At 33.1% G+C, this 20,830-nt stretch overlaps 1 protein-coding gene across 1 annotated transcript; it reads right to left on the bottom strand.

Moving 5' to 3' along the window:
* Positions 1-813: 813 nt before the first annotated feature.
* Positions 814-19,411, bottom strand: LOC125048750 (putative inorganic phosphate cotransporter). The gene is made up of 11 exons (XM_047647610.1): positions 19,272-19,411; positions 18,394-18,635; positions 10,628-10,807; positions 9,886-10,024; positions 8,651-8,868; positions 6,589-6,738; positions 6,222-6,354; positions 5,469-5,587; positions 3,205-3,324; positions 2,200-2,323; positions 814-901 (listed from the first exon to the last, which is right to left on the bottom strand). Exons 1-11 carry the CDS (start codon positions 19,327-19,329, stop codon positions 846-848), a joined length of 1,539 nt encoding a protein of 512 aa, XP_047503566.1. The 5' UTR covers positions 19,330-19,411; the 3' UTR covers positions 814-845.
* Positions 19,412-20,830: the final 1,419 nt, after the last annotated feature.

Raw genomic sequence — 20,830 nt, 5'->3', positions numbered from 1 at the left:
TACTTATTAACCATAGAAGATAAATGCCAATATAACATTGCAAATCACAATTTAAGAATACATAGCAGTAACGGTGAGAAGCTTATATCTCAAAAGCTGCCGCTAGTAAATTTACCTGAAAATTTGAAGATCAGTATCCAGAGCAACATTAATCCTGTTAAGCTGAATGGGGTTGGTTTAACCAATTTAAAAGTATTATCATACGCCCTACAAAACAGTGAAAATCAAAGTGATAGTGTAGTGAAAACCAATAGTGTCAGTTTAGGGACAATAATTCTATATGTAATTTTAATTTTAAGTCTTATATCCTTTCTGGCATACAAAAAGATAAAAACATGTATAATATTTCAAGGCCGAAACCATCCTCCGAAAAATTGTTCTTCAGATGATTTCGAGCTTAAGGAGGGAAAAGTTACAATGTCACACAGATACCCAAATAGCACCGTAAGCGTTAATGCAATCAATGCTTAGTCTTATTATTCCATTGTGTACCACGAATCAAAGTTATCATGTAAGGGGTTTTAGCTGTAAGATTATAATTATATTAAAGGTAGTCTAATATCGGCCACCATAGTGATAGGGTCTTGCATCGACCACCTTAGGATTAGGGTCTAACATCGACCAACTTAGAATAAGAGTCTCATATCGACTATAAGTTAAGAATATTAAGTGTAATTTACTTAATAAAGTTTTCCTTTTTAAAAAAACCTTTGAATACCGTCGCGATTTGACTACGTACGTTTCATGTATCAATAAACACAAAATTACAATATTTAAAAATCAAAATATTTTTACAATACAAATATATGTCTTTATATTATTAGGCTTGGATGTATTTCCCCTAATTATGAGTTACTTTTGAGTACTTCCTTTTCTTTCTTCAGTTTGTTATCTTTGGAATCTGAAATATATAGCAATTAAATTTATTTTAACCTTACCATAAGAAACCAGTTGTAAACTGTTTATCGAAGACGTTAAGCAGCTAAGATAAATGTTTACACACTAAAACCTAATTCCCGGCACAGAAGTTGAAGTTTTTAAATGCCTAGAAATTATTTTAAGTAATATTAATTGCTCTGCACGAAATTTTTTTTTATAGAACATAGGGGCAAACGGGCATGAGGCTCACCTTTTTTTTACATCTTACCTCCACTGAGCTAATATATTCTATATAACGTGACAATACCCAGAGAGTGATACGTTTCTATCGACAACAATCATTTGGTAGACTACCATGGCAAAGCTTGACAAAGCTACAAAGGCAAGCAAGATCAAATAAAACAAAAAACTAATGTGTAGAGCATCATTGTTTTAATCTGATTGAGTACCTACTACTAGACTGACCGTTGCTTCCTTAACGTCAAATAAAAATAGTGTAGCAATTTACCACACAGTTAGTATAAGATAACTCTAAGAATAATACCCAGCGGTCATTGTGTAGGTTAGCACATAGCAAACTTTCGATAGTTACGTTAAGTATTTCGTAACATGTAAGTCTTAGAAGATACTTGTTACTGATTCGATATCATGTTGTTACTCCTATCCGACTACGTCAATAATAGTTGTTCTTTCAGTACTTCGCGTTAATATGAAACTGTTAATAAACCTTCGATATAGCAGGACTTTTGACACGCATAACTTATTATTATTATTTTTATATTAACGATAGTCTCGAAGGAGTTTAGATAAATCGCCAATATATTGAGATTGATGTGAGGTAGCGAGGGTTAAACGGACATGGATTTTATTTATTTACTGACCCTTTCCCACTTACATTTACTAATTTCAGGGCACAGTTGAGCCTCCTGCCCGTTTGCCTCCCGACATAAAAAAAGAATATAAAAAGGTAAGCGCCCGTGATCACAAACTACTAATTAAATTCATAGGTCAAATTATTATATCATCTCCACGCTATTTTTGTTTCGATGATGGATAGGTTAGATTTAACGACGCCCTTTCTAAGAAACCGTTATTTTTTTTGTTAAAAAACCAAGCAGACAAACAAAAATACATAAAGGTATTTTTTAAATTGGTCTACCATAAAGTGCTCTTAACTATGATATAACACACAAAGAAACTGACTACTAATTACGTAGGCGCGCTTGAGGCCGACTAGCATAGCCACGATTTCTGATCTCCTTATTAAAATATTTAGTATATACCTTTTTCAGTTTTAATACCCTTAGTTTTAGAGATTACCTGTATATACTCTTTCGTTCCAGGGTTGTACATCAGTCGAAAGGAAGATGACAAATATGATATTTCCTAGGATCATCACGCTTCCTATTAAAAACATCGTAATCCTCCACTGAATTTGATTTGTCTGAAATTGGGGTAAATTATATAAAGAAAGTAGTGCCAATTCAAACCTAATCATTAACTCCATCTGAATAGTAAGTATTAGCGTTTGGTTGTAACCTTAAAACCCGAATGATCTGGGTAATAAAATATAATATATAAAATTCTCGTGTCACGGTGTTTGTAGTTAAACTCCTCCGAAATGGCTCCACCGATTTTCGTGAAATTTTGTGTACATATCGGTTAGGGCTGCGAATCGGACAACATCTGTTTGTTTTTATTTTTTTATGATACAGAAATACATAATAATCTTAACGATCTCCCCCTCTACGATCAACCCCTATAAAAATAATTTTTACTATAATAAAAATATTATAGTAAAAATTATTTTTTCTTGAACTAAAAAAATGTTTCCTAGAAATAACAAAAATGGCAAAACAACGTTTGCCGGGTCAGCTAGTAAGTATATAAAACCAATTTATGACGTTATTTTCACAGTCCATCAAATTATGATAGTCATCATAAATATAATGCAATCTTGTCATTGTCTTGGTTTCGTTGTGCTAAGATGCTCGTTAAATGGCCTGAGTGATTCATATAAAAATATATAGAGAACAAGTGTTTCATTATTTTTATCTATTTTATTATTATCTACTTAAACATTAGAAATAACCTAATATGTAGTACAAAAACACCAAAAAACACTAAAGCGGGCCATAGACGGACCGCATGTTGCAGTCAAGACCGACTAACCGCTTAAGGGGCCTAAACTTGATGCCTACAACATGAAATAATTATAAATAGGTAAACATACAAAAAAAGTATATACTATACGACTAACTAATCAGATTCAAAAAGCCAAGATCCATACGAGATTGAAGCATCACTGTATTATTATTTACTTACCACGTCTGTGACAATATTAGAAACCAGTATTGGTAGTACCAAGACACAAAAGTTCGCTAAACCATTTCCGATAGCCATCAATGCACCACTATAATTGGGCGATAGATCGATGTAGTTAACCTGAAATATACATCTAGGTGTTATACATCAGAAAATATTGTATTGTCTAATTCAATACTAATCATTTTATTCATATATACATTATTTATTATTTATTTATATTATTTAGAGAAGTAAGGAAAGGGATGACGGGTCTGGGCGTTACTGCATACGATTTTTTGCATTTTCTGAGAAGATTTACTATGGTAATATATATATTTTTTTACCATAGGAAAATAGAGATTTCAACGAACTGAAAGCACACCAACTTTTTTAAAAAAGCTGATATTTTGACGGGAGAATTTTCGATTGAAAATTAGGGAGTTTTTTCGATATTAATTCAAAATAAGGTGAAAAAATAAATATTTTTAATCAAATAAATTACAGCGTATTTGGGACATAGAAATGTAAGTTTTCACCAAATTTCGTTAAAAATTTTTTTTTTTTGTAAAAGATAAAAATTAAAAACCAAAAACTTGGTTTTTTGAATTTTTCACATAAATTTTGAGGGTATGTGAAAAATGTGTAAACTCAAAAGTTTTAGATCTTTTTATTACCTACAACTTTGCCATTGAACTTTCTTCGATAGGACTTTTAGTTTTGCCGGAAATCGAGATAAACCGTTTTTTACCCTTAAAACTCCCCCCCTACCCCTTCCCGACCTCAGATCGCCCGTAAATTATTTTTCCTTTAATTTTTATAATATTATCCTCCCTTTCCAATAGGTTTCATCCTACTATTATTTTTTTCACTTTTTATTAGTTTTAAAGGCTATCTGCACTGGTCTACTCGGGCTTACGTCTTTTACACATAATGACATAATACATAATTTAGGCAATAAGGCAGACTATTCCATTGCTCAGAGTCCGATGTTAGCCCTGTCAAATAAATTCCTTTTTCATTTAATTATTGTTTTAAATGTCCTAATAAAACATAAATAAGTAACCACAGCTTAATATACATACAACATAAAGCACACTTTATGTTGTATGTATGTTATATAGTAACAATAAAAAACACAAAATCTAATATAAAGTAAAAACTATATGTATGTACGAACTAGATTGGCGATAGCGAGGAATTTTAAGGTAAGATTGCAACTCTAAAGTCGGAAACACACTAAAGCCGGGTCCACATTTGTAGCATTTCGGTGTATCGTATCTCCGTTGCGTGGCTTCGGCGCGTATCATGATCGTTAGTTTGGACGCAAAATGATACCCGTTTATGATACATGCCGTATCGGATACGGCCCGATCCGCACTAAGCGCGTATCTTGATACACCTCGTATCCGATACGCGTATCACGATCGGTGGTATGGACGTATTTTGATACTGTATCACGATACTGTATCGCGATACGATACTTGATACACCGCGAACCATCCTGTGTCGGTTTTTTCGCGATCATCAAAGGGAATACACAACATCAATGGGTGACATGCGAGTGAAATTTTTGTATTTTCCGCTGGTATGCTGAAATTTTAAATCTCGCATCAATGGTATTCCACCATGTTTGTTTCGGTTTCTAAACACTTCCAGCGCCGTCTACGTCTAGATTTAACTTTTTTTGAAATACTATTAATGATAATATAACAGGCGCTAGTCACCGCCAAACTGTGAGCAATTGCTGACATGGCTAAACCGTTTGGGAACGAAGACATGACTGAACATTACGAGAAGGGAAAGGTGCACTGAAAGACACGCGCATCATGATACATCGGAAGAAAAGTGAAGCGTCTATATTTGTAAAGTTAAAGCCGATACACTGACATGATACAGCATTTGATAAGTATGGACGCGTTTTTTACAAGATACGCCTTAAATATACGACATGGAAAAAATGAGCGTCCATATTTATGATACAGATACTAGATACGATACGACTGATCGTGATACGTCAACATGCTACAAATGTGGACCCGGCTTTACGTGTCGTGGCGTGTCGTGACGCGCCAGAAGCATATTTTAATATGAATAGACAGAACGTGTTGCGACACGACACAACATGCAAATATGTTTCTAATCATATTAAATGTATGAAACCAATATGCTTCTGGCGCGTCACGACACGCCACGACACGTAAGTGTATTTCCGACTTTAGCCTTCTCTAATGAACTTGGTAATATTACCAATTCATATACTTACAATATTTGTATATACTTACCACCCAACCCGTATGCATTGCAGACTGCGCTCCAAGACCAGCCACGAAACAGATTACGGCTAATGTCACGTTTTCTGTATACGACACTAATACTATACATAGCCCTGGTCCCAGTGTTCCTGAGTTAAAAGAAATGCTTAACTTTTTATGGGACTTATATGAAGTTACTTAAGTTTACAAAATGTACGTAAAATGTTAATGCCAGTTAGGCAAGTTAGTGGTGGGCTTCTGTGCCTTCCAACCTGAGACAATAATTATTACTTTCCATAATTCCAAACCCAAGCGATAGAATTTCCATTGAATATTCAAACTAAATAACCTTAATAATATGCTTATTTTGAAGGTACCCTCATTTTATGTAAATTTCATAATACCATTAATGAACATGTATTTGGTATCTTTTGGAGAAATGATATTTATTGTCTGTATGACATGCCTTTTATTTTAGGATGACGACATTATTTATAATCTATTTCACAGCCTTCCTAGTAAATATATACGTTACGTTTCAAATATCGATAATCGGCAAGATATACGTATAACCTGGTTAATCCGATACTTTACTTAATAGACACTTGGAGGTTAAGATTCAAAGACTAGCTAAAGGTGACTACCGTATGTCAAAAACTTGACATAGATTAAACATACTGATATTATGCTTAAAACTCCAGGCATTTCGTACAAAATTATAATATTATATTTCATTGTAAGCAGTAAAAATATACTTCCTGCAACCTCACAAACATTACTCACCCACAGAGTTGCTAAGTCTTCTAACATTTTTCATTGTCAGAATATTTTTATTTACAAGAACGTCAGATAAATATCCAAAGAAGATGCAACAGATAACAAATGATACATAAGGTAAAGATGAAAGAAGGCCACTCTGAAAAATTAAAAACAATATTGATGATACACTAACGTAAAAAATGGATTAGGGTGTTAGGGATACGGCAAAAATATCTATAGTACTCAATTTCAATTACGCGAGTAGATATCACACATTTTAAAATTTTAGAGTTACCTGGAATTTATAATTTTTCCAAATGTTCAAGGCCAGCACTGATTAAGAATTTACTATTTATATATAACTACATACCTTAAAAATTCAACTACTTACATTTTTAACATTTACTTTAAGTATCGCATGCATATAAGTCGGCACTTGCATGAAGAAGAAAGTATAGCCAACGGCGACCCCAATATGAGTTATGATTGCACTCCAAACAGGTGTTGAAGTGAAAATCGCTTTCCATGGTATTGTAGGTTGCTGAAAAATTAATGTGCTAATAAATAACATGTAATTACCAAAGATCAAATAGATTGGTCTATCTCTATCCTTAGGTCCAATATAGCGTATTATACAAGGTGAAAAGGGAAGAACACAACATAATCTAATAAAATATTCATCGAAAAAGCTTAACTTAAGGAAAAGCTGCTTAGTTTAATTGGTTCATAAGAACTGCTAATTGCGGTGATTCTGGAATGTTTCTGTGTTAGTAACATATAGACGGAAAGCCTATAGATATTTTAATTTGTATACATTCCTCTTTCATACACTGTTATTTATATGCCATGAACCATTTTGAATAATTCCATTATACGTATCATATTGTATGAGGATGTTTAACTTAATCATGTTTATGGGCGTTGTTGTGTACCTATTGTATTGAATGTAACCTTACATATTAAAACAAAGTCTAGCTTTCATAAGCAACACTGCTAAAATTTAATAGATGTAGGCGTCTAATATTTCGTATAATTCACGTTTCCAACATGACGGCTCATTGGTCTAGTGGTTAACCCCTGACTGCGAATCCATGGGTCCAGGGTTCTATCCCCGACTGAGACAAACATCGATGTGATGAGCATTTGGTGTTGTGCTTAGGTCTTGGGTATTTAAATATGTATTCGTGTCTATCTATCTATAATATGTATGTATATCCGTTGCCTACTACCCATAACACAAGCTTCACCAGCTTAGCATGGGACAAGGCCAATTGGTGAGAATTGTCCAAAAACAAAACTTGAAAGCACTTTCATGAAAGTCTTATCACCATTGACATTTATAATAATTTTCTAACTAATAATCTAAACACCACAATGAAATCACTAACAAATAGCACGCGTCTGAAGTGCGTCCAATAGACAACGACCATGGAAACACACCGAATACTGCCTTGTGATTCTGTACAAAACAATAAACTATAAGCTCCCTCCTTATCAGAATGCCAAATCATAAAATGACTGCTTGACAACTAATTTGAGCGTGACCGCCGCTGTGAAAACCGCTGTGTGAGATCGAAAAGTGAGTTAAAGAATCGCAAGGCTGAACTGTGACCTCTAGTTTCAGAACCTACGAAGATGTAGTGAACTTTCGCCATTGGCAATTAAGTCGTTGGGCGTAGGCGCAACGTGTGGGGTGAACCAAAATATGTTTTAGCTCTTTCGCACATATCTAAAATTATATTCGAAAGAGGGTGAATTGTATGAATTTGCTTTTTTGTTCTCGCAATATACCCTATAATACGTTAGTCGAAAGATAAACTTTTTGATTCATCTAACTCTGTCTAACAAAATATAGCAAGATAAATAAGTGTGCAAATGAATTATGATTATTTCATAAGTTAATTTAAGGCGTGATGAAGACTTTTTGTGTACACATTTTAATTAAATCAAAGGCAATATAGGTATGACTTTTCTTTCTTATTAAATTTAAGAAAATTGCATTAAATGTTAAATACAAATCTTCTTTTAATCGTTCCTCTCATGGTTGTCCTATACAAGCATAATTAAGTTAGGCACTATGAGGGAGCGTTCAATTATTACGTAACGAATTTTGGAGGGGGGGGGGGGGGCCTTTTGTAAAACGTTACGATGCGGGTTGGGGATGTAATTACACGTTATTGTTAATATTATTTTCGACTTTCCAGTACTTTACACCACATAATGGTAACTTTAAGTTATAAAGAGTCATTAGGTGGTCAAGAAACATTTTACTATACTTGGTTTCAGTACTGTACTTGGGTACAGAAAAACGTTACGGTGAGCTACACGGGGGGGGGGGGGGGTCAATAATCTCCAAAACTTGCATTACGTAATACTTAAACGCTCCCTTACTTACATATTATCTGTAATCAAAGAAGTCTTTGCTATATACTATATTATTATACGGTACTTACAGTGTGCGTTCCTTCTCCGGAGTCACCAATAATATACTTCTTTTCTGCCTCCGTAATGGTTTTATGATCAAACGGAGTAGCTGAACTGAATATGGTCATAAGAGTGAACCCAAGCAGACAGAGCACACCTACTGTCCAGAAGGTTGACGGCCAGCCAAAGCGACTGTTTGCCAGGAGACCACTGATTTGGAAGCCCAATACTGTACCTAATCCTGAACCTAAATATTAGTATAACTAAGTATTCTGTTAAAATAATATTTTTTGAAATACTTAAAACAATTTATGTAATACAAAAATTTCCGAAAACGCAAATTAGGAATTTCCGACATTTTTAATTTTAAGTCGTTCTCGAAACGAAATTCTTCCCTCCCAACCCATAAATTCCTAAAAAAATATATTTTAAGTAATATTTTTATAAATGAAATCTTGAGAACAGTATGAGACTAGTCTAAGGGGTATAATATAAGTATATTAGCCGCCGCGCGCGTCAAAAACCCAACCGCTGAATTGTGTATTTCAAAATTACAGCCGTCTCAAAGTCATTTACGTAAATTAAAATGAGGCTCGACAACGGTGTATCTAGAGCATCAGGTACATGAATTGTTCCTTGATCATCAGGTATCAGCTAGATTAGTAAATTATTGATTAAAGGAAGCAGACAAAAGTTAACAGTTTCCTAAAGTTAAGTTAATAGTCGTTCTAAATACTTCATTTATGGGCCTAAGTATACGCTGCTATAACATGATTCCTAGTGAAATATTGGAACTGCCTTTAAACAGATTCAAAACACATATCAAAAAAACCTTAATGTGTAAAGGTTACTACACAGTCAATGACTACCTGGAAGATAAAAACGCTTGGCAATAGTTCTAATTATATTCTTATAATTTGATTTGTTATCATTGAAGTGTTATGAATATGTGTTTAATGGTGAATGTGGTAAATCACAGAACAGATTTTTATTTTTTTGTGACGTTGTGGTTTATGACATTTTCCTTTGAATAATTGTAATGTAAAGGGAGGGCAAAACTTGCTGAGTTTCTTGCCCGTTCTTCTCAGAACAAGGCCTCCTGGTAGTTTTGCGAACGGATGGCGTAGTCCTGCTCTTTCGTGAATTTTGTAAACGTTGTTGACATTCATAAGCATGCTCTAAGAAGCATCTAAATTGAATAAACGTATTTTGATTTGATTTGATTTGAAACATGCTAGGCAATTTATTCAAAAACTTGGTATACCTGTATAAACGTAGCTGCTTAAACTACCACGCTCACTTATCGGTACCCAATTAGCTAATAACGTGTGTATGCCTGGAAGCATACCACCTTGAGATAATCCTTGCAGTATGCGGCAGACTGATAGTGCCTTCCAGCCTCCCTGAAATAATAATATTGTTAAAGTAAATAAAACATTTTATAAGTAAAACTAATTTATGTAAGACAATTCTTTATACTGCGCGGTTGCGGTCAGTGGTTACTAGGAGCGCGAGCGCTGTGAGATTGCATACAAATATCTTATACATATAGTGTTAAATACAGCGTGCAATACAGTATAAAAGTTTTAGGGTCTGTTTCACAATGTCTGGATAAAGTACCAAATAGCTATGCAACACATAAATTATTTGTAAGATAAATTGTGCTATTTGACATTCAACGGACTCATAGATTATGATGGACTTTATGTGACGAATAGCGCTATCTGACAGTCGTGAAACGCAACAATAGTGTTTATCCTACCAATAAGTAATAAATAGCTAATTTGGAACTTATGTAGAATTTTTCCGTACATTGTGAAACAGACCCTAAGTAGAGGTAGCACATCAGCGTTGCGTTTTACGTCACAAATAATTTGAATGCTCTGAGCGTATGTACCTATAGATTAAATTTACGACAAAAGAATGATAGTCTAATAGTTTAGTGAATTAATCTACTGAGATACAAAACAATTTTTAATTAAATCAATAATTCAAAATTATCTTACCCAAGCAACAATCCATGGCGACAAAATCGATAATATTCCATTAACAAACATAGCAATTTGTAGTGGTATCTTACCACCCCATTTCTGACAAATTATCCCACTTGCAAATGTCATAACGGCATAGCCCACAAAAAACGAAGACAGCACCATTTCCTGCGTCGATTTTGGCCATTGGTACGTCTGTAATATACGCAGTACAGTTATGGATGCAAACTCAAACTCAAAATACCTTTATTCATGTATGTAAACAAGTACACTTATGAATTGTCAGTAAGAAGTTAAATTAATTCAAAATTTACATTTACTACCAGTTCGCAAGTCAAGGGCGTAGAGCGGGTAAGAAGAACTGGCAAGAAACTTTCCGCCACGCTTTTTAATCGCCAAGTATTGTCATACAAATTGTTTGAACTGGAGCAAATCAATCCCACAGATTAGGATCATTTAAGTATTCCTCAAATTTATAAAAAGAATAATATGCAAAATAAGATTTGGTTTAAATATTTATTAGGAATGCCAACAGAAAATTCTTAAGTATTTATTTAAGATAACAATTTCTTTACTACTTAATTCACTAACTACAGGAATGACAACAATAATTATTTTATTGGCATCAAATTAGATTTCAATTGGCCACCATAGATATTTCAAAATTACTAAATAATTTGTTAAGGTTCACTGATTAAAAATTCATAATCTATATATATATAAAAATGAAACCTGTTTTCCGTTGTCACGACATAACATGAATAGTCTAGTCGACAAGTTGAAAATGGAACAAAATAGAGATACTACTCCTAAAATTATGTGCGATAGCTCATTGGAACCGGAATGACGTCTAGAAAAATGTGCTAAAAGCGTGTATTAGCACATAAAAAATTGCAAAAGTTATAGACCATTAAAGATGAAAAAATAATGGCATTTAGTTTTTTGCCAATATTTAATAAACTATTAATATTTAAGAAATTTCAAATAAAGATTCTGAAAGAGGAGGAAATTTCTAATAAAAAACTCCTGACTCCCAGAACTCTATCTCCATTATTTATAATGTTAATTTAACGCTGAAAATAGGTCTGCGGGTGACATTTTTAGGTTTCGCGCGTGGCGTCAAAAGCGACTACGGCACATTAATTAATTTATTTAAGGTATTGAATATTTTTTTTTAAATTTGAAAAAATTATGGTCTGTTCTGAACACTATAATTAATTTATTCCCGTTGAAAATTTTACTTAAAGTTAATTTTTCAACAAGTTAAATAATTGTTGTTTAAATAATGGTCGTAAAAATATTTCGCTTCGTAGAGCCTTTCTTACATACATACTTAACAAGATCGTGCCATAAAAGTTAAAAAAATATTTATACTTTGTTTATAACAATTTTTTTACTTAAACAAAAACTTAAAAATCCATGTAATGATGTTAAAAAAAAAATTTTTTTTCTCAATCATCATATAATCGTTTTTTTATTAATACAAGATATTTATTAATTTGCAAAAAAAAAAATTCCCGCCATTTGTTGATAAAATTTTTTTAAACAAATTGATTAAATCAATATTTAAAAAAAAAAATTTAACACAACTTTATTACATTAAAAATTTTATGATTTAAAAAAAAATACTTTTCCTTAATAACAATTTTTAATTGTTTATAATCGTTTTTTTTAATTTTCTATTGTTTAAATAATTAGTTAAGAAATTTTTTTTTCCTAAAAACCATAATTGACAGTCTTCTATAAAGTAACAGAAAAAAAAAATTTTTTAATCAACAATTCTATTGTTTATTAACTTACCAATTTGTTATAAACAAATATTCAACTTTGGTTTATTTTTTTTCTAAAACTTCTAAAATTAACAAAAACAACCATATATAACAAAGTATCGAAAAAATTTTTTTGTAAATTTTTTGATTATCATGAATATTACTTTTATTTAAAATTAAAAAAAATTTTTTTCTATACTTTGTTATATATGGTTGTTTTTGTTAATTTTAGAAGTTTTAGAAAAAAAATAAACCAAAGTTGAATATTTGTTTATAACAAATTGGTAAGTTAATAAACAATAGAATTGTTGATTAAAAAATTTTTTTTTTCTGTTACTTTATAGAAGACTGTCAATTATGGTTTTTAGGAAAAAAAAATTTCTTAACTAATTATTTAAACAATAGAAAATTAAAAAAAACGATTATAAACAATTAAAAATTGTTATTAAGGAAAAATTTTTTTTTTTAAATCATAAAATTTTTAATGTAATAAAGTTGTGTTAATTTTTTTTTTTTAAATATTGATTTAATCAATTTGTTTAAAAAAATTTTATCAACAAATGGCGGGAATTTTTTTTTTTGCAAATTAATAAATATCTTGTATTAATAAAAAAACGATTATATGATGATTGAGAAAAAAAATTTTTTTTTTAACATCATTACATGGATTTTTAAGTTTTTGTTTAAGTAAAAAAATTGTTATAAACAAAGTATAAATATTTTTTTAACTTTTATGGCACGATCTTGTTAAGTATGTATGTAAGAAAGGCTCTACGAAGCGAAATATTTTTACGACCATTATTTAAACATTTTTTTTCACTTACAATTAAGACGGTCGTTCGAGAAAATTTCGTTAGTTAACAATTATTTAACTTGTTGAAAAATTAACTTTAAGTAAAATTTTCAACGGGAATAAATTAATTATAGTGTTCAGAACACACCATAATTTTTTCAAATTTAAAAAAAAATATTCAATACCTTAAATAAATTAATTAATGTGCCGTAGTCGCTTTTGACGCCACGCGCGAATCCTAAAAATGTCACCCGCAGACCTATTTTCAGCGTTAAATTAACATTATAAATAATGGAGATAGAGTTCTGGGAGTCAGGAGTTTTTTATTAGAAATTTCCTCCTCTTTCAGAATCTTTATTTGAAATTTCTTAAATATTAATAGTTTATTAAATATTGGCAAAAAACTAAATGCCATTATTTTTTCATCTTTAATGGTCTATAACTTTTGCAATTTTTTATGTGCTAATACACGCTTTTAGCACATTTTTCTAGACGTCATTCCGGTTCCAATGAGCTATCGCACATAATTTTAGGAGTAGTATCTCTATTTTGTTCCATTTTCAACTTGTCGACTAGACTAGAAAACGGCTTGACCGATTTGGCCAATTCTTTTTTTATAATATTCTTTGAAGTACGAGGATGGTTCTTACGGAAAGAAAAATTAAAAAAAAAAAACTAACAACAACACTTTTCTATATTCCCATACATAATATTCGTAATAATACTTAAAAGTCAATTTGAACTTTAATACCATATCATAAAGTTCGAGTGTTAGTGGAGGGGTTCCGGGAAGGTAAATTTTTATTTTTTGACATAATGTATTTGTTGTCTTATCAACTTTCTTTTTTTATCTTGGCTAGACCGGTGTCCCGAATAGCAGAATAAGTATTTAAAAAAAATAAAGAATCGACTGTTAGGCGGTACGATGTTCGCCAGGCCAGCTAGTACTAATTGTACGGTTCCTGGGTCATCAGGGGTTCGAAATAATAGAATAAATTGAACTTACTCTATATTTATCACTCGCGTTATACAATAGAATATGAGCGGATTAATAACTATTATGTTAATTGCTATATAATAAGTGCAATCTAACAAACAGAGAGAGTGCCTACGTCTGGCTATGCTCCCGGGTTGAAACTCCAACGATTTAGTTAATTACGAATGACTGCATAGTAACAGTCGAAGAGAGTGCCTGCGTCGGGCTATACTCTCGGGGCGTGACTCCGACGATTGTAGGAAATCGTCATGCTTATAAATGATCAAACTGTACAGCCAGAGCACGTACTTACATAATAAAAACATCACGCTCGTGGATGATTGGAATGTACGAGCCCTGGCACGTACTTATAAAAACATCACGGTTGTAGATGATCGGAATGTACGAGCCCTGGCACGTACTTGCATAGGGAATAATTAAGCTTATAAAATAAGGAAGCCTGAGCGAGTAAAATGTACAGCCTTGGCTCGTACATACTCCCCCAGGCAAAAGTGCAAGATGTACAGCCTTGGCTCGTACATACTCCCCCAGGAAAAAGTGCAAGATGAATATGTAGTGCTTTACAAGATGAATCCATTATATTATGCTTAACAGTCTCTAGGCTTACGCTAACACTTTTAATCACAGCACTATCACTAACACTAGGTCCCATAGCTCATGGTCCCTTGCACTACCTAACCGGTGTCCGGTCCCGGGTGGCTTCTCCTGAGGCCACTATCGATGTTTCCTGCTGCACTTCAGTGGTTTTCTGTATTGGCATCGTTGCTATGCTTGATGGTATCTGCTGATTGTTACCACTTTCTGCTAAACCTTCCACCATTGCCGAAGACGAAGAGATTTTCTTGTCCGATTTATATTGAAATGATTGCTCTGCTTGCGTAGAATTACAATTTAAATTTGCATTTCCTTGACCTTGTAAATCGAAATGCGTTGACAGCGAATTTTTGCTGATGCTAAAATTTGATGAAGGTCGCTGTTGTTCTGTATTTAAATATTCCCGGGTTTGATTATTAGCTGTTTCCAAGGCATATAATGATGAATTTTCCGAATTATGTGAATAAAGTACCGGTGAATCCATATGCGTTTCTAATTTGAGATATATCTCTCTCTTTTGGCGCCTACATATAGCTTGCTTCTCGTAATATATATTTTCATACTCAGAGTAGGATCCGCCATGATCAACAAGTATGTCGATATGGGTTTTAAAAATTAAATCCCAATGCCACTTTATTTCGTCTAGCGCTCCTTCAAGTTCATCTTTGTCGGATTCGGAGTATACATTTGATAGTTCAAAAATCTTATCAAGCGACCTAAATAAATATGCTTGTTTGCGAAGCAACTCTTCGGTTTTTCTTGAATGCCTGATGGTTTTCAGACCGTCGGTAAACGAAGCTTGGAATAAATTCTCCATTATGCTTAATATAATAATTAACTAAACGCTTTGTAAATATTGCATTATAAATTCTTAAATGCTTATACGTGATAAAATGCTCAATGAATGCTTCAGATCATTCTTAGTAAATTTATGCTCACAAATGAGATAATTCTCAGAAATATAGTGCTCAAAACAAATGGAAAGGACTTACTGTAGATGCCTCCGTATGTTGAAGATTTACGTCCGTTGCCTTCTTCTAGGTTCAAAGGACGCTGATATACTTTTTGACCGCTGTGGGTCCTTAAAAATGCTGGGAGCGGGCTCACTGTCGCTTGCCTCCCTATCTGACCGCTATGGGTCCTTAAAAAATGCTGGGAGTGGACTTCCTGTCGCCTGCCTCCCTATTTGACCGCTATGGGTCCTTAAAAAATGCTGGGAGTGGACTTCCTGTCGCTTACCTCCCTTTTCGACCGCTATGGATCCTCCTTCTCCTTGCTCTCCTCTTTTCTATTGATGCGGATGATATTTTCTTACTTGCTTGACGACCCAACAAACCAGCAGTGGGATGTTTTTCCACGGCGCCGATCTTCAGGATGACGGAGAAAAACGCGAACGCGATCAACTGTACGCGAAAGACCCGCTATTCCCGGATAGCTCGAAGGACCAAAATGTACGGTTCCTGGGTCATCAGGGGTTCGAAATAATAGAATAAATTGAACTTACTCTATATTTATCACTCGCGTTATACAATAGAATATGAGCGGATTAATAACTATTATGTTAATTGCTATATAATAAGTGCAATCTAACAAACAGAGAGAGTGCCTACGTCTGGCTATGCTCCCGGGTTGAAACTCCAACGATTTAGTTAATTACGAATGACTGCATAGTAACAGTCGAAGAGAGTGCCTGCGTCGGGCTATACTCTCGGGGCGTGACTCCGACGATTGTAGGAAATCGTCATGCTTATAAATGATCAAACTGTACAGCCAGAGCACGTACTTACATAATAAAAACATCACGCTCGTGGATGATTGGAATGTACGAGCCCTGGCACGTACTTATAAAAACATCACGGTTGTAGATGATCGGAATGTACGAGCCCTGGCACGTACTTGCATAGGGAATAATTAAGCTTATAAAATAAGGAAGCCTGAGCGAGTAAAATGTACAGCCTTGGCTCGTACACTAATATATAATAATGGCACATAGTTAGGTATTATCTATTATGCTTAAAAATCATTTATACTGTGATTTTAGTGATGTTAAAAGGGACACGTAGCCGACAAATTGCTGTGTCTATAGAAACATTTATCCTTTTTAGAACCTTTGTCATGCCGACTGATGCTAGAGTCTTCTAGCATTACGTCTGTATGCCGTATATTATATTTTATTAATATCGTAATAATATAGTAATCTTTTTGTATTGAATTTATTTTATGTAGTAATTAGGTAATGTCTGTTTAGTAGGTACTTAGGGTATTACTATTATCTTTGTTAGCATAAATATGATTTACTGAGTGTGTGACGTAACGGCGATCCTTGGTGCAAATGACGAAGCCTGCAGGAAAGTTTTCAAAACTATTGCAATACAGTCATGAATAAAAAAAATTGAAAAGGGCCAGGGAAGTCAAAATTATCGCCCCTACTAATTTCTAGGCTCAAAGACGTCTAAGCGGGATCCATGCATCTAAAAGAGATGCAGATACATCTCTAGACGTACTGGAGTCGACCTCCCCCAGCTCAATATACCAAGTCGGATTAGACTATTTGCGAATGATCCGATGTAACAAGGTCATACATGCCCGCGGAGAACCAACGATGAACGGTAGAATGCACGGACAAGATTTCGCTGTTACCGTGTCCCGTGTATAGCGAGTTTTGGTTGCGAGTCCACATCAACTCTCCGCTATTATTTACTAGCCATTGTTAATATGTGAATGCAATGTATGTTGTTACGCTAACTCACTATTCGCATTAATATGGAAATTCACTAATGTAGAGTATGCATAACTATGGCTTGCAAATTAATTTAGAGAGAAGATTACAAGGCGCATAACTATGCAACATTCATCGAAGTGTTCCTCAACATTGGTGGTATACTTGTCTTGAAAAGGTTATTTTACTATTATTTAAGATATCTTACAATTAAAAAGATTAGTTTAATTACATCATAAACAACATTATTAACTAAAGTAACGTCTCTTTCTGTAACATCATATTCATGTTGTACATCAATACAGAAGAGCTTGAAACTCTCAACCCTGCAGTCGACCGATTTAATTCCACTTACGAACCTGGACATTTTACCATTGGCTCATAAAATTAACACTCTAAGGAAATTGGCATTATTCAGATCTTAAATCGACAAATCTAATATATAAAATTCTCGTGTCACAGTTTTCGTTGCCATACTCCTCCGAAACGGCTTGACCGATTTTGATGAAATTTTTTGTGCTTATCCGGTATCTATGAGAATCGGCCAACATCTATTTTTCATCCCCCTAAATGTTAGGTGTAGTCCACCCCTAAATTTTTATTTTTTATTTTTTAGACAAAATTTTCAATTTCTATTTTTTTATGACAACATTAAAAAATACATACAACCCCTAATTTTCACCCCTCTACGATCAACCCCTATTTTTATTATAAATGATATACATGGCAAAACGACGTTTGCCCGGTCAGCTAGTATTTTATAAAAAATATAACAACTGATGATACCCGAGGCCCATTAAAGTGGTAATGCCACTAGATTGTTTTTTATTTTTAATAAATAACAACGACTGCTTTAACTTGAACAGTATACTAAAACTGATTGAATGTTTTATTAAGTAGACCACTTACTCTATAAATATTCCATACACTATCCTCAGTTAGGCTGCTATTTAATGCACTGTTTAAAGTGAAGTTCGTTCCATTTACTATAGTAGTATTTTCATTAATGTTCTTAACTTCATCGGTCATTGCTACCACGGTGACACCCAAATGCGCACGCGCAAGGTAAGCCAGTGCGTATGCGACAAACATAAAGAAAGCTTGAACATGTCGCACTCCATAACCATACACGGGTGGGACCGAAGTCTTTTCTGTAATACAAAAATATTGAATGGAATTATTTATAATAAATCGACAACACTAACGACAAGTGATCTCTATGAAATAGTTTACTTTCTTATACAAAAAACATCTGCTCAGCGAAATCACAAGAAAAAAACGGCTCAAATAAAACAATTATAAAACCAGATTGTTTGTACCAATATTTAATAATAACATATACCCACACCACATATATTGGAAACTATAGATCAATAAGTATCAACTCTGTAATATACAAAGTTTTCACAAAATGCAATGCAAAGTAAGTCTTGGAATAATAACACAAGTCCTAGATGAAAACCAAACACTTGGACTTACTAATATCTTTCTTTACTATAATACAAAGGGCTCAAATAGGTATAAGAATAGATTAGCGCGAAATATGTCTGTCGAATATCAAAAAACGTATAATACAATATACAAGCAAAGACAATACAATACTTGAATTATCTTTGCTATACAGTAGTCATATTTAGCGCTAAGTTTCCACCCTGAATATTATTCTTAGAGTCTTCTAAGCGACTCTTGACGAATACTGTTTATTGGTAGAGCATAAAAAGTATTATTGAGAATTCACTCCTTTAGGTTTAGTCTTTAAAATTAAATATAGTGAAATGTACACGTACCTGCACCATTTTCCAGTACCTCTTTTGTAGGCACTTTTTTATACTCGTCGAGCGTCATCTTTGTATGTATAAATAGTTATATCGTATTCTCGCTATGTCACTGTTATTTAATGTCTGCTACAGTATATGTTTAATATTATGATATTGTTTAAGATGTGCTCTTTAGATCAAGAAAGTGTCAAAGATTAGAAAATGTAGACCCACCCATGTAACAAAGAATAATACATGGTTAAAACAGCAGCAAAACAGTAACTAGGTAGTATGTATGTATTGTGGACTCAGTTTTATCACTTAGACGCCCATTTGGTCCGTTGTGCGTATACGTAAAAGGTTTATTTGGTTACTTTTTGATTTCAATACAGTTTTGAATTTTCTTATGAGGTATGGACCTTACGGAAGTGGACCGGCATCTTATTCAAGGATATCCGATAATTTAAGTTGTTAACAGCTAAATCTCAGTCATGAAGAAGTAGTTCTTACTTTTTTATACATTTTAATACATTAAAAAAAAATCAAAATTAAAAATTTTCTCATCTTTTTAAACATAATATCTACTAGAGTATTAACAGTAATTGCCGCATCTGTGCTACTTCATCTTTATAACTAGTCAAATAAAATTATCAATGAACACATAAGCTGATATAAATTCCTTAATATTTTATAAAGTGAATTACGTTATCATTTTACACTATACAAGTTCCAACGTTTAATATAAAGGTATATTTGGTTCTACAATAGTAATTTCGCTTTTCCGAGTGTTTTACTCGAAATTACTGTTTTAGACAGCTTGTGTTGTAGTAGTATTTACTTTTGTTATTAAATATCTTGGATACTGACTTTTTCCTTTAATAAAGTTTGGTAGAATGACAACGCGTCTAACTTTGGACAGTTAGGGAGTTTATTTCGGGATAAAATAATAACAATTCAATGTCTTACTTAATCTCTTAGGGTCGATTCGACCAAACAAGAGTAAATCTTAATCTTAGAATAAATCGTCAGTTAATCTAGAGTAAATCAAGTTTACGTTTTACCATCTACAAATTCTAAGAATAGTGGGCCTATTCGGGGATTATTACTATACCGCCGTTTCGCACGGAATAACAGCTATTCCTAGAATAATTTAATGGCGTCAGTCAGTCCAATCAGCTGATTTCTGTCATTTCACAAATATGTATTCTGTGTTTTAATTTCAAGTCAACCCAATGTACTAAATTTATAGTCTGGCATTGTATAATAAAACGTTTAAACAATTTATTATTTATTTATTTATTTGTAGATTTTTTATTTTCTATAATATTATAATGAAATTCAACTAGGCTCAACAGAAGTTCCTTTTTAGACGATAGCCTCAAACAAACAACAAATAAAAACTTTTTGTTGGCGTTTGACACCTGTTAAAAGCTACTTTTTCACAAAATAATACGGCAAAATCGAGTTGACATGATGTATGCTCTTACACTGTCCCGTTGTAGTACAACATTTATTTGCCGAGTTTTATTTTCGTTCACCATTCTCTTTGCTATTCGCGTATTGTTATTCCTAGCGCAATTATACTATCG

Source organism: Pieris napi, chromosome 4 (genome assembly GCF_905475465.1).
Source record: "Pieris napi chromosome 4, ilPieNapi1.2, whole genome shotgun sequence".
Classification (NCBI taxonomy): Eukaryota; Metazoa; Arthropoda; class Insecta; order Lepidoptera; family Pieridae; genus Pieris; species Pieris napi.
Note: the sequence above shows the minus strand (reverse complement) of the source record. Positions and strands in the feature narration are given on the sequence as shown.